At 35.5% G+C, this 15147-nt stretch overlaps 1 protein-coding gene and 1 long non-coding RNA gene across 5 annotated transcripts; both read left to right on the top strand.

Annotated features, from left to right (window-relative positions):
* Positions 1–6416: 6416 nt before the first annotated feature.
* On the top strand, positions 6417–14019 carry LOC114295526 (uncharacterized). 4 transcript variants are annotated; one of them, XM_082897710.1, is made up of 6 exons: positions 6417–6859; positions 6950–7672; positions 7780–8531; positions 8615–8704; positions 12120–12899; positions 13530–14019. In XM_082897710.1, exons 2-6 carry the CDS (start codon positions 7561–7563, stop codon positions 13668–13670), a joined length of 1875 nt encoding a protein of 624 aa, XP_082753836.1. In that variant the 5' UTR covers positions 6417–6859; positions 6950–7560; the 3' UTR covers positions 13671–14019. The 4 variants fall into 4 exon arrangements, with proteins under 4 accessions (XP_082753836.1, XP_082753837.1, XP_028095564.2 ...); XM_082897711.1 differs by having other exon boundaries at positions 6462–6799; XM_028239763.2 differs by having other exon boundaries at positions 6476–6859; positions 12108–12899.
* Positions 10947–11753, top strand: LOC145804107 (uncharacterized). The gene is made up of 2 exons (XR_014345709.1): positions 10947–11197; positions 11281–11753. It is a non-coding gene; the product is annotated as an uncharacterized LOC145804107 (long non-coding RNA).
* Positions 14020–15147: the final 1128 nt, after the last annotated feature.

Here is a 15147-nt window from a genome sequence, read left to right as displayed (position 1 = left end):
GAGGTTTCATCATGGAACTTAATATGTTTGTAATCTGTTACTCGGTACCGGAGGCTCTATCATAGGGCTCAGCATGTTTATTCTCTGTTACCCGGATCCGGAGGTTCCTTTATGGAACTGGTTATTCATAACCACCATATGTTCTGCAGTTGTTTTGTATCTATTCTATTAGTGCCAATAGATGTACCACGTATAATTAAGCATGAACTCTGACCTCTGTGTATATTTTGAACAAGGATATGAATATGAATCTGAATTATGATTTTCTAAATCTAGTATGGATTCATTCATTAAATCCTTTACTCCGTTATTATTCATTGGGCTTACACTCACTATTTATATTATGTATGTAGGTGATCAGGCATGTGACTAGGCTCAAAGTTGAGGACCTAGCGTCTCAATTTTTGTCAGCCAATCTTTGTGCCTCCCGAGGAGGTTCCGGATTAAATCAAGTTTAATGGCTGTTTTTGTGAATGCATTAGACTTTGTTTCTTATGATTTAAGGCCAAGATTTCTAATAATATGTTCATGGAGCGATGTATAAAAATTGTATCTTTTGACTTCACTCGCAAGTTTATAAAAGATTTAAATTATCTGTCCCATGTATGTCTTCACAGCTCAATGGATTACGTATATTTTGTATATTTGCTTCTGCAACCCCTAATTATATGTTATTCTGCTAAGAGGCCTTTGGTAATCTAAGGATTACTGGCCGGTTACGACGCTAAACCTGTAGGGGCGGGTTTGGATCGTGACACAGAGCCACTTGCTCACCAAATCTAATAAGAATGAGCTCTCATATGTTAGATTACTATCTTTGGTGATCTTTGTTCTTTTAAAATTTTAGTTTTTCACAAAAGTACTTATATATACTAACAACAAATGTTTTAATGAGTAATAACATTAAAAAAAAAACATAAAAAATGAAAACTTAAAAGAAAATAAGTGATCTAAATTTGAGGCTTAAGTGATATGAATTCAAGGCAACAACTCTCTATATGCGCTATGCTTGAATTGAAATTATGAATATATATATATATATATATATATATATAAGAAATTAAATTTTTGTAATTTTAATTTCAAATTGAATAATTTAAAATTAGATTTCAAATTTTAGGTTGCGTTTTGCAGAGTTTTGTAAATATGATTTGAGAGTATAAGTTGTATTTTGAGTTTGTGAGTGGTGGAATTATGATTTCAGTGTAGGAAATTTGTTTGGTTATGGTTTTTGAATAGAGTGTTGAATTGTATGTGGAATTGAGTTTTCAAAGTTTGATGTGATATGCGAAATAAGAAAATTTGTTTGGTGATGAGTTTTCAAAATAGTTTTCAAAACTTAATTCAACCTATAATTGATAAAAATTAAGTTGTTTTTGAGTTTTGAAAAGAGTTTTGAGTTGTGTGTTTGGTTATGAGTTTTGAAAAGTAATGATTATAGTTTGAAATGAGTTTTGAGAAATGGGTGTAGAATTATGAGTGGAAAGTTGCAATCAAATACCACAATCAAATCAGTGGTAGAACTATGTTTTGAAATCTAAACCAAACATAGCCTTAAATTTTAACAAGATTGTTCTTCCGCATGAGTCATCACTAGGAATGGCAACGGGGCGGGGCGGGACGGGACGGGGCCGGGGATCGCCCTCCCCGTCCTTGATCCTCGATGGTAAAATTCTCCCCGTCCTTGGCCCCGATCGCCGACGAGGAACTTATTGCCATCCCCGTTCCCGTCCCCTAACGAGGATCGGGTTTCCCCGACTCTGAAATTCCCTAGACAAAAAAAAAACCAAACAGAGAGGGAGAGATAATTATCAACAACATAAATCATCAACAGAGATCATTATCAACAACATAACATAGATCATCATCAAACAACAGATCAAAAAATAAATAAATAACAGATCATCATTATAGATCAAAAACAAAAAATAACAGATAAAAAAAAAAAACAGATCTTGCAGATCTGAGTTGAGGAGGGAGGCGGAGTAGATCGGTAGAGTAGAAAAATACAGAAGGGCGGAAGAGGGCAGCGGAGGAGATCGGTGGAGGAAGATCGACATTGTGCAGGTCGACGCTGTGCAAATCGACGCTGTGAAAGATCGAGTGAGTGAGGGACTGAAATCGGTGACATATAAGAGAGAGAGTAGATGGAAGAGCGACGGCGGCGGTGAGTGAGGAGCGACGGCGGTGGCGAGGGAGAGCGAGCGAGCGGCGGTGAGGGAGAGCAGAGAGAGAGAGAGAGGCGCGATGTGTTTTGTTTTGTACGTGTGTGTGTGAACCTATACAGTGATTGAGACACACATATTATACATATAGAGAGGGGTACAAATGTAATTTTACTTCGGGAGAGAAACGGGGCCAGTGCCGGGACAGGTCTATGAAAGCTATCCCCGTCCCCGGCCCGAAATTGATCGGGGATTTAATTTTGAATACCATCCCCGGCCCGTTGGGGATATTTTTCGAGAAAAAACTGCTCCTATCGGGGACGAGGGAGCGAATCCCCATCGGACCGAGTTTAAATTGCCATCCCTAGTCATTACAAAGCAAACACAAGCATTATGTGTGCTTTTTAATGGGCAGTTTAGCCATTTCATCCTAAATGAAATCTACATCTATTTGAAGCTACTAAACGCGCACACATTGTTTCTTCTATCTGCACACATCATTTAATAATTTTTATTACAATTATGCCCTATGTAAACTTACAATAAAAGACAAAAACAATTAGAATGTAATTTTTATTTTTTAATTTTTCTTTTGGACACTCACCCAGACCATTTAGGTGGTTATCTTTAAGGGAACTTAGCCATACTATTTTCACTTTGGCTCACATATATAAATACACATAAGCTTTTACATATGCTTAAAACATATTTCATACATAAAACAAATATAAAATAAATAATTTTATTGTGTCTCTTCCAATCATTTAAACAATCTTATCTTCATAAGAAAATTAGTCGCTGTTTGTTTATATAATAATATTTGACCAATGGATAACAAAATAGCGGAATGTAAACAATTTAGTAATGAAATGGTTACATTTTTTGTCATGTTAATTGAGTTAGAAAAAAAAATGGAATTGAATATAGTCGACAAACTAGGGCTTGACAATAGTATTATGTTTGACCAAATTACGCCAATCAAAATTCATATTGTATATTATGTTTGTGCAACAAAATATATAGTTGTGTATTTCACAATTGTTCAATTCTTTGAATTCATACATATTAATATGCTCGGTACAATGTTTCCGAAAGCATTGATATGTCTTGACTAATATGTACACCGCTTTGATACAATATGATTGATAAAGAATGTGCAATTGAATATACTAATGAATTTACCATTAAAGGTAAAATAAATTACCATATAAAATTATATTATATATTTTTTATTTGTAAAATGTTTGTTTACTTTTAATTTATATAGATTATGTGTATATATTCAATAGTTAGAAAGCCTTAAATGGTTCTTTGGAAACAAAATTAGTTTGTGTGGGGAAGTGTTTTGCGAATACGTCACGTGCACGAGATAACCCTGAGATGTCGGCTAAGGTGCCACGTGAATGAGTCATATTGTCGAGGTGACTACAATATTGCTGAGATGTTATGCAGTAATGCTGGAATCTCGAAGTATTCAAATATGGGACATGAGTCCTAAAATAAAAGAGACTCCCAGTCTGGATAAGGATAAGGCTCATGAAAGAGTTTATCCATATCTAACAAAGAGCCCAAGATGAACAATGAGCATGAGTCCAATGGAGCGAGACTTTTAGGATTAAGTCACTGTTGGTTATAAAAATGAGACACCGTCGTGAGTCTAAGATATGTTTTGTGAGTTTAAGCACTGTTTTGATACCTGTGAGAGATAAGATTTACTGACTTAATCGTTGGAGTGTCCCCAGATGGATGAGCCACCGTGGTATTCTCATCTTCTTATTGGCAGGTAATTGGCTCAATCTATTCTATCGGTATTCTCCAGCTGAATTACCTGATTGGTTATGTGATTAGGAATCAACACTCGCAATTTATTATGTCCTTGTTGGTGTATTTTAAATTTATTTAGTCAATTAGTATAATAAGTTATATCTGCACTGCTAAATTTTGATAGTTGTCGATGAATTACCGCATGTGAATATGTAAGTTTTCCTATGAAGAGGGTATTGTACTTATGAATTGTGGTTTTTAATTGCTACTAGCTGTTGACATATGTAAGTAAAAATAAAATAAAATATTTATCACTTATATTATGTTTAAGTTAAGTGATAAAGAATTTTCTTTATTATACTATTTGTCTATAATTCAAGTCTCATACCCCTTATTTGTCTAATGTTTCTTTTTTTTTTTTAATGACAAAATCAGCATTTGATATTAAAGTGGAAGATACACTTATCAATGGTTCCAGGACACCAATTAATAGGTTTCCTTTATTAATATTATAGATATTTATAATTTGTTAACTATCCATTATTATTATTATTATTATTATTATTATTTTTGGAGCCACGTGACCATATTCAGATGTATTTATTCATTAATATTAAAACTGTTGCAAAACAAAATTAGAACTTAACAACCAGTAATGATAATAATACCATCACTTTGCAAAACGTCCCATTTGTATTCCAATCTTAATGAATAAGATATTGATGACAAAGTAAATGTTTTAAATTTCTTAATCACACGTGTAATTTTTGACTTCATTAAAATTTGACATTTCAAAGGTTTTTTTTTTTTTTGTTTGCTTGTTTGTTATTATTAGTGCCCTTTTCTTAAAACATTAATTTCTTTACTTTTTTTTTTTTTTTGGAACAAAAGACCCCGGGGGCAAAAGAAATAAATGGTTGTTTGGGATGTTCTAAATAAGTATATTTTTTGATTTTTTATAAAAAGATGTGTAGAAAAGTAAAGAAGAGATATTGATTGATGTGACTCAAAAAAGATAAAAAGATAAAAAGTGTGGACTTATTTTGTCTTCCCAAATAAAGCCTAATTGTTCACTGAAAAGGAGTAATGCTATACACACAGATTTTTTAAATAATTTTTCTTTATAAATTGATGTGTCACTTAAAATATTAAGTTGATGGTGCTACATGCACTAATTAATGTACTAACTAGTATACCAACACTAGTTATAATAATATTATTGACCCAACTCATTAATAACATTATAAATATCAAATTTTTTAAAAATTATATTACATCATCAATTGATACACTAATCAAAACATTAATTGATATATATAGTATTATTCAATAAATAAAGAAGTGCAATTTGAACTAGTATCAAATGAATTTATTTGATAGGGATCAAACTCAAGCCACACTTTTTTTTTTAATGTTTTTTTTTTAAAAAAAAAATTGTGCCATTCTTATATTTTTTTAAAAAGTCCATCTATTGTAAAAGGATTAAAAAGTATTTATTTAAAAAAAAAAATCCATTAAAGACAAAAAACACCTTATTTTCCCAAATTTTTATATTTTATATTTTTACTTTTACAGTTTGTTTAGTCGAGTAGAATCTAAAAGTATAATTTTCTTAAAAAATTACTAAAATAAAAAAATACTAATAAAAAATCAATCCCAAACACATCTCAAGTTGCTAGTACAACCATAAATTTATTTATTTTTATACCAAATGAGTTTGAATTGATACTGAACTTGTTCTGAAAATAAGTAGTGTTTTGGAAAGTTGATAAAAAATTAATTTTTTAAACTTTTTTATTCTATTTTGTCCTTTTGTGAGTAAAAAATAAAAAATGTGATGTGACTAAAAAAAGTTAAAAGTTTATTTTTTTTGCTTCCGAAAAGACCCCTAAGTATTGAGAGTTGAGAGGTGATGACGGAAGATGGTTGCCAAAGGAATTCGAGAAAATAAAAAATTATTTACAAAATTGTAAAAAACATGAACATGGCTAAAGGAAAAATTATTTGTGAAAAAATATTTTAAAAAATTAATTAAGAAATATACAAAAATACGAAAACTATATTGAATTTTCGTATTTTTTATTTATATTTTTGGTATTTAGTGAATTTTTTAAATATTTTTTTTACAAAAATTACACTTTTTAAGTATATTTATATTAGATATGTCTAAAAATTAAAAAAATTGTTTAAAATATTAAATTTTTTTACAGAAATGCGTCGGACCCCCAGTAAACCCCACCCCCACCGACCCCAGTGCCACGTGGCACTGCGGGATTGGAAGGAAAGGAAAAAAAAAAGAAAAAAGAAAACTGGTCAATGAAAGCACGTCACGTCACTGGGGTCGACCCCCATTGGGGGGTGTTAGAAGCATTAATTTTTTTATATGAAAAATAAGAAAGGATAGTTTTTTAAAAAATATTTCAAAAAACTAGAAAGAAACATGGAGAATGGTATTAGTTGTACCTCAAAGCAAAACACAAGAAAAATAGGGTTAAATACATATTTTTTGTTTCACAAAGCAAAGCCTTCACCAAACACAGCACAACAGAACACAACACAACACACGTACAACAAAGAGAGAAACAAACTTCATCTCTTCTGTATCTCTCTCTCTCTATATATTCATCACTAATCCGTTCTCCCTCACACAGATAAAATCCTCATCTCTCTACACAGCGCAATCAAAGCGGATTCTTTCTCGGTGTTTCTCTCTCTACTCTCTCTCTATATCCACAACTCACAACAAACAATACACGGCGACATACACACAAACAGTACATACATACTCAAGCAATTGAGAGAGTCTTCACTTTCTCTCTATCCAGAAATTCGCACACAACACCAAGGCGGCGCGAGTCAGACCCATTAGGGTTTGTATTTTTGTCCCGAGTTTGATCTTGCTTTTATTGATTGTAATACACCGGTTCATGGTTAGTCAGTTTTGTCTTTTTCTCTACAATCGTCTCTCTATATATGCTGTTGTGTGAATTTTGATATACTTTGCACTGTTCAAACCCTAGGTTTTTGCGACTTGTTTGTGGGTATCAATTTTATTGCCGCCTTGGGATGGTTTTCAGTTGTAGGGTTTGGTTCTATCCCTGTTTTCTGTAATGGGTTTGAATTTTTCTTCAGAAGTGCTCTGTTTTGTACGTCTCTGATTGAAGATAATTGATGGGATGAGGGTATTCTTAGATTTTGTTCTTGAATATGGAAGCCTCTAGAAGCCCTTGTTGAGATTGTTTTTTTGGCACCAAAAGGGCATTCAAGTTTGTTTCTTCTGATTGATTGAAGTCGTTATTGATTGATTTTACAGTAGATATAGTGTACAGAGAGAACAAAAACCCTAGTTAAAGTGTACAGGGCAGTTCGGATTTTTTTTATTGGGAATTGGGTTTTTGAGGGATTGCAGTTGGAACAATTTTGTTGACAGCACTAGCGACTTAATTGTTTTTGGTGGCACGCAAAGTGAGCTTTGATGTTTAAGAGTAAAGTGAAATTAGGTAAACTTGACTGATACGGTGAAGAAACACGATAATTTTGTCTGAGATGGTGGTTATTGGGCAATAATACTGGAGAGAAAAGTTGGTATAGATATATTTCTTACTTTAGTTGATCATGTTTGGTACTAATTATGGAAAGAAGTGAACCCGCATTAATACCGGAATGGTTGAAAGGCAGTGGAAGTGTAAGCGTAAGCGGTGGCACTACAACCCACCAAATGGGTTTATCTCTATTGCACTCAGGTAACATTTATGTACTTTGTCGTTGTTTACTTCTGTCTCTGAGTATATACTTTTCTATACAGGTTTGAATAATTACCCTAACAAGTTGCAATGTTTTGTTGTCTTAGACGGTCATGTTGCATCAAAGCCTTCAAGAAATGATAATGGCATAGGGCGTTCAGTTGTTGCAGATCGAACTACTTCCGCCTATTTTCGTCGAAGTTCAAGTAGTAATGGTTCTTCTCATTTGCGGTCTCATGTTAGTTTTGGTAGAAGTAACCGTGATAGGGACTGGGAGAAGGATGTGTATGACTCACGTGATAAAGAGAAGTCCATTTTGGGTGACCATAGGCGCCGTGAATGTTATGAAACTTTAGAGCAGATTTTTCCAAGTAGGTTTGAGAAGGATATGAGGCGATCACAATCGATGATTACTGGGAAACGAGGTGAAGCTTGGCCCAGAAAAGTAACAGCTGACTCAAGCAGTGCAAACAAAAACAACACCACCAACAGCAATGGTCTTCTTGCTGGGGGCAGCGCTGTTGGCAGTGTGCACAAGGCTGCATTTGAAAGGGACTTCCCATCTCTGGGGGCAGAAGAAAGACAAGCAGCTCCTGAAATGGGAAGAGTCTCTTCTCCTGGGTTGAGCACTGCTATCCAAAGCTTGCCAATAGGTACTTCGGCTGTGATTGGTGGTGATAGGTGGACCTCAGCCCTGGCAGAGGTGCCTGTCTTAGTTGGAAGCAACGGCACTGCTGGGTCTATTCAACAAACCATTCCCCCAACTTCAGCTTCCTTGGCTACAAGTATGATGACTGGACTCAATATGGCTGAAACTTTGGTCCAGGCCCCTTCTCGTGCTCATACTATCAGTCCACAGGTAGCTTCTTTGCACTCTAGTTTTTGCAGCACATGAAGGAACATATATATGTTTTAATTTCTTGTTATTTTTATGTATTATAGTTATCTGCTGGAACTCAGAGGCTGGAAGAGCTGGCTCTTAAACAATCTAGGGTATTAATTCCCATGACACCATCCATGCCTAAACCATTGGTAAGAGTGCTGCCTCCCTTCTTTGGTATTAGCTTAGCTGTTAGTTTGCTTAAATTGTGCTATTCCCAAAATGTTTCAACAAGTGTATACTCATAGGATGATGTCCTAATTATGCTTTCTTGGTTCTTCTATTAGGTCCTTGTTGGCAAGTTCGTATCTAAATTAGTGATGGAAACACTTAATAGATAGTCTTTGGCTTTAAGATTTAAACTTGACTTGCATTAATGTGAAATTTTTAGGCTTATTTTGTTATGAATTAGTTACTGATGATCCAAGCACCCTTAAGTATAGGATATACTTCTTTTTTGGGTGGAAAGATGCAAAAGTTTTTAAAATTTTTAGATATTCTGTCATGTTAAATGACTTATGGGTGAAATTACTTAAAATTGATTTGCTTTGGTGTGGAATTGTTTAGGCTTATTTTGTGATGAACTAAGAAGCACATACTCATCTAAGAATGTGGTGTGTTTGTGTTCGTGTCCAATGATTCCCAACACATGTCGGACACACCTCCAAGTAGTATTTATTTTTTTAAAAACCTGGATACACTTTGGATATTTGGGGGACGCACATTTCTATCACTTAAACATGTACTTTTTTTTTTTCTTTTCTCCATGAATGCGAATGGGGTTCAGATTCTCGCACTTAGTTTCATTGGAAAGATCTCGTAAGATCTTCAATTCACACTTGGTTATCTCCCCCTCCCCCTCCCTCTGTCTATTTTGTTTTTCTTTCCTTTTATTTTTTATACAAATTTTGCTTATTTTACAACTGGGGAAATTGGCTCAAATGTGCTTGGATGCATGTTCTGAATTGCTTGGTTATCAAGGTAAGCACTTAGAATTGTATGTAGAACTGATTCGTGAAGTGTGCACCTATTCTATGTTTGGCTTGAGTTGGTTTACATTACATTTTATTTTCTTAATTGCTTGATTTTATAATTGCTTAAAATTTTTTAATTCTTAAATTTATTGATTTGACATTGTTGATGTGGTCAAAGTTATTAAACACGATGTAATGTGATGGGTGGTAATAATCTCATGTAAAAATACTATATCATTGGTTAGTACATAGCAAATGATATAGTCATATGGGTGGTTCCCATCTTTTTCATCTAGGTCAGTTGTGGGGGTAGGCTGTGAGGTTTGGCTTTTGAAGTGCTAGTGTGAGTGACTTGTCAAGTTGGAGGGATGTATCATGGGGGGATGCAATTGCAATTGTTTATGAGGTTGAGCTGTCAAAAAACATATCCAAGGTAGTGTAGTATATATGATACTGTTAAAGATGGATGGATGGATGGCTGAAGAGACTTTCAAAATGAAAAATAATGCATCTATGATAACTGAGTTACAACAATAAGCTTATGGGAAAAGGTTGTGTTATGACTTATAAGGTAGTAAGAAAAGATGTGATAGTGCATTGTTTAATGGAGTTTAGTGCTTCAGAACAAAAAATTACAGTTAGATTATCCATTAAGCAATTCCAAATTTTTATTTGAGCCTTTGCTGGGTTTGAAGAGTATGCACAATGTACTTTTGAGATCTGCTTATTTAGGAATCTTAACAATTGTAAATGTTTTTCATCAACACTTAAACTATCCCAATGTTTGTTATCTTAATGGAGTCTTGGGCCTCGGAATGGAAAATTGCAGTTGGGATGTCCACAAACGTTTTCAAATTTTTGGCTGAGCCTTTGCTGGGTTTGAAGTGTATACATGATGAACTTATGCAGATCTTCTTATCTAGGAAGCTTAGCAATTGTAAATGTTTCTCATTAACACTTGAATAAACTATTTTGAATGATATGATGCAAAATCAAGAGTCTTGAAGCTAGTTGCATACATTATTAATTATCATATAATCATGTAATGTTAATCAACATTATGTTGGGATTTACATCATTACTATGATGGTTTTTCAGCCTTTTATTGTGGTGTGCAAAACTTTGGATACCGTGCATTTGTAGTTGTTTGAATCATTTTTTTATTGATTATCCTCAAATTTTCCTTAAGCAGGTGCCCTGTTAATGCTGTTGAATTTTAGTTTTGTTGCTCTATGACCTATTTTTTCTCATTTACCCTTACCCAATTAGTAGTTCAGGGTTCGGGAGAGAATGTTTCTTTGTCTAATGATTCTTTTGGTGAGACGGTGTAGTCTTTTCATTCATTTGGGTTGTTCACTTTGTAAGTCTTATTTTGAGAAACTTATTGATAATCCAAGTGTCCCACTATTTTCTCATTGCAAGATGATTTGGAATGCTTATGTGCCCATTAAGATAAAATGTTTGCATGGACATTGGCTCACAAGAAGCTTAATACTAATGATGTGATTCAAAGAAGGCGGCCAAGTTGTTATTTGCAACCACAATGGTGTGCTATGTGTAGGTTGGCAGGGGAGACTATGGATCTGCTTTTCTTGCATTGTCCTATAGCTTTATCTCTTTGGTGGATAGTATTCAACCTGGCAGAGGTTAATTGGGTTATGCCATCCTCTTGTGAGCATTTGTATACATTGATTTTAGAGGTTTTGGTTTTAATGACAAGGCACAAGCTCATTGGAGAAGTGTGGTATGTGCAGTTCTTTTGGTCTTGCGGCTAGAAAGGAATGCTAGAGTTTTTGAAGGGAAGCAAGATCATTTTGAAATCATTTTGGAAAGGGTTTGTATTCACTCTTTGTTGCCGATCAAAAAAGAAAAGTAGGTTTAGGGAGACATAATTCTCAATTTTAATCTTCTGTTTGGTTGATTGTGAGTTTATAATTCACAGTATTAAGTAAATAATTCATGGTATCAAGTTAAAGGGTAGACTAGACAGAACGAATCCCCTTGGTTCTGTTAGGAGGAAAAGAACTGTTTTATTTGTAGTCTTCATACATTGAAATGGATGTCTGGTAGAATGAGAAAAGATGAATGTGGAAGTGAACCAATTCGGTGAGATGGTTGAAGCAGCACATATTGGAGATAAAAGAGGGGAAATTGACTAATGTGCAACAAAGATCAATAACTACACCAGTAAGGAAGACCAACAATGTTGGGAATAAGAAGACCAAAATTAATGTGGATTGAGATTGCAAGAAAAAACTCAGTATTATGTGGTTTTACTGAGTAAGAACAAACATAGTAGCATGTTGTTTAACTAAAGTGATGGCCCTCAAAAAATGAATTGGGTGAAGCAGGACTCATGATAGCCAACCACAAATAGTTGGGATAAAGCTTTGTTTTGTTGACTTCATTTTCTAAACTTGTTTATTTTATTTATTTTAGTTGTAGACATGAAGTGGAACAATTTTAAACCGGGATGTTTCAATGTTTTTAATTTATCCTTAAGGTGGAGTTCAATATTTTGTTGTTAAATTTTGATTTTTCATATTAGTCAAATTCACTCAATTATGGCATAATCGTGTAGTTTTTGTTTCAGGTGCTCAATCCTTCAGAGAAACCAAAACCTAAAATTGGGCAGCAGCAGCAGCATCAAACCTCATCTTCTCACCTTGCTAACCACTCTCCTCGTAGTGGGCCTGTGAAATCTGATGTTTCAAGGACCTCTAGTGTTGGAAAGCTTCATGTGCTCAAACCGGCTCGAGGAAGGAACAGTGTCTCTCCCACTGCAAAGGATACCTTGAGTCCTACAAGTGGTAGCAGCAGAGTAGCAAGCAGCCCAGTTGCTGTTGCTCCTTCTGTTGTTGGATCGGCTCCCTTGAGGGGCCCAAGCAACAACCCTAGTCTTGCCAGTGCTGAGCGCAAGTCAGCCCCTGTAATTTTGGAGAAGAGACCTACACCTCAAGCTCAAAGCAGGAATGATTTTTTCAACCTCATGAGGAAGAAATCTATGACGAGCCCCTCTTCTGCTGCCCCTGCTCTGGTCACTGATGTGTCACCGTCTGTCTTGGATAAGTTGGAAGGAACAGAATCAGATGCAGTTTCTCCTTCATCGGAGAGTTTTGTTGGGGACCTGTCTACTGAGAAGACAAATGATGTGAACAGCAATGGCAATGCCTCCTTTGAGAGGGCTCAGGAATCCATTGATGATGGGCATCAGGAGAATCTTAACAATGGAACAGACCATTCAAGCCCCAACGCCATTCTTTATTCGGAGGAGGAAGAGGCTGCTTTTCTACGTTCACTTGGGTGGGAAGAGGAAAATGGTGGAGAGGATGAAGGTCTCACCGAGGAAGAGATCAGTTCTTTCTGCATGGAGGTAGATGATGTGGCCATCTCTTTAAAACACAATCAGTCATTCCATTTTAACAGGAATCTGATTAATATAGGCTTCTTACAATTTACCCCTCTCAACTATCACTGAAGATTATCTTAGCTCTCTCAACTTTTAAGACCGTACATTTAGACCTCTCAACTATCAAAAACCATACGACAGGGAAAGAATCCTGCAAAGGTAGAGGGGTCACTAGAATTCTCAACTAGGATCCTAGTGAGATTCACTAAAACATTTTTGGAACCTTGCTTGTCCCAAATTTTGTAATCAACAGAATCCCGTAAAGGTAGAGGGTCATTAGTTCTGAACCTTTCTTATCGCAAATTTCGTAATCAAGCCGCATCCTGGAGGGAGAAAAGTGAAGTAATTTTGATAGTTGAGTTGTCTACATGTACGGTTTTAAAAATTAAGGGGGATGAGGTGATTGTCGGTGATTGTCGGTGATAGTTGAGGAGGTAAAGTGTAATTAACCCTTAAATTAATGATAGTCAAGACTCAGCTGGTCACTGTTAGAAGATGGCTCCCATATTCATTGTTTTGTAGTTAGTGAGTTTCAATGTTGTTTGGCATCGCTTGAATTTGTTAGGTAACCATGTGCTCGTTTCTTTTTTGCAGTACATCAAATTGAGGCCATCCTCTAAAATTTTCCAAGTAATGCAGCCAGAGTTTTTGATGCCGCCCAATCTGCACACAGGGAGTGTTGGTGGTGCCTCTTCATCTGGATCAAGCTCATCTGACTCCACATTTGAATCTTAAATGTACCAAACCTCTCACAGCGCTTGGTAGGTTCTTATTTTCCTGTAGGCCGTTTGGTGGAAGTAAATTGGAATAAGTTTCAGATGGTCCCATCAGGTGTAGATGTGGTGTTGACTTGTCTAAAATCTTTTGAGGTTCAAGGTCTCTGATAGAAGAGTATAGGAATAGGTTTTTTATTTTGGCCAGGCGACGCAAGAAGCTGCCGAGGGAAAATTACATAGTGTGGAAAATCTGGGTGCTTGTCAGTTTTGGGTTATGTTTTTTGAGAAGGCCTCAATTCAATGAATTGCTTACAGTTAATTCAGTCCTTTTTAAAAGAGAAAAAAGAAAGAGAAAATTGTTTCTTATACATTCTCTTTGCCTCTGCTGTTAGTTTGTTCAGTTTTTATGCTGTGATGAAACACCCTCTTCACACACCCCCACATATATGCAACTTTTTTTTCTCTTTCTGTGTGTGTGTGTGTGGTGATTTTCCATTTTTTAGTTTTACTTTTTGCAGTTAAAATTATGGCTTTGTTTAGATGATTGATGGCTGACTTGTACTCAAAATGTTGAGCACAATGGACTTTGCTTGGGAAGAGAGAGAGAGTGAGAGAGAGTAATACCACCAAGTTTTAGAGTAGTTTGGAACAATCCAGGTGATGAAGTTAGAGGGCTTTCTGATCTATTGATGCACTCGTTTGTTTGCTTTGTGTGGTTTTGTTTTGTTTTTCTGGGTATTGAGTAGAATGTCAGACAGCGGGGTTCGAACTCTGAATCCAATGAGCAGGTTGATCTGAACTCTGAATACAATGAACAGGTTGACCAGGTGCGGCTACAGGGAAAGGTACCGGCTCTGTTGATGCATGGTTGAGGTCAATTAAAATTTGAATGTATAAAAGTATTTTATGTAATGAGTATGAGGTCAATTAAAATTTGAATGTATAAAAGTATTTTATGTAATGAGTATGTTGCGTAGTTTAGTTGATGTGGTGCAGCTGGGGCAGGAGTTTTATTCCAAAGCCTCTCAAACCTTAATTCTATCCATATCTCACCCACCAGCAGCACCACTACTTGTGGCTGCCATTACTCCTTCTGACTATTGCCTACCACTTCCTAGCCCATCCTTACCACCCCACTGCTCCGATGACCCTCCCTTGTCCATCCCAGCACTCTTCCACCCTTTTCCCAACCCATCTCTGCTACCCTACAGCCCCAACGACCCTCCCTTGCCCATCCCCAACCTCTCCCTTCCACAAGGACATCACAATTATAAATCACAACAGATCAACTCCTCTAATATTTTGCATATAACTAGTAGAGATGCCATCTAATAAAAAGAACAGTGTACAGCTATTTTGTACTTTACACATCATTTTGACATACAATAAGGCAAATTTTAAACCTACTAAGGGCGTCCACAATGAGATAGTCAAAATTATTTGTTAAAGTGTGTTATATGACAAAAAGTGATAAAAGTGGGGCCTAAAAATGTTTA

This window comes from Camellia sinensis, chromosome 12, assembly GCF_055761805.1.
Source record: "Camellia sinensis isolate YWXY chromosome 12, ASM5576180v1, whole genome shotgun sequence".
Taxonomy (NCBI): Eukaryota; Viridiplantae; Streptophyta; class Magnoliopsida; order Ericales; family Theaceae; genus Camellia; species Camellia sinensis.
This window is presented reverse-complemented; position numbering and strand designations above follow the sequence as displayed.

Bases quoted from the DNA above. Each gene is read 5' to 3' on its own strand.
- LOC114295526 (XM_028239763.2), top strand. From the start codon at position 7,561: ATGGAAAGAAGTGAACCCGCATTAATACCGGAATGGTTGAAAGGCAGT. The intron at 8,532-8,614 runs GTAGCTTCTTTG...TATGTATTATAG, and splicing joins CTCATACTATCAGTCCACAG to TTATCTGCTGGAACTCAGAG. The intron at 12,900-13,529 runs GTAGATGATGTG...TCTTTTTTGCAG, and splicing joins TCAGTTCTTTCTGCATGGAG to TACATCAAATTGAGGCCATC.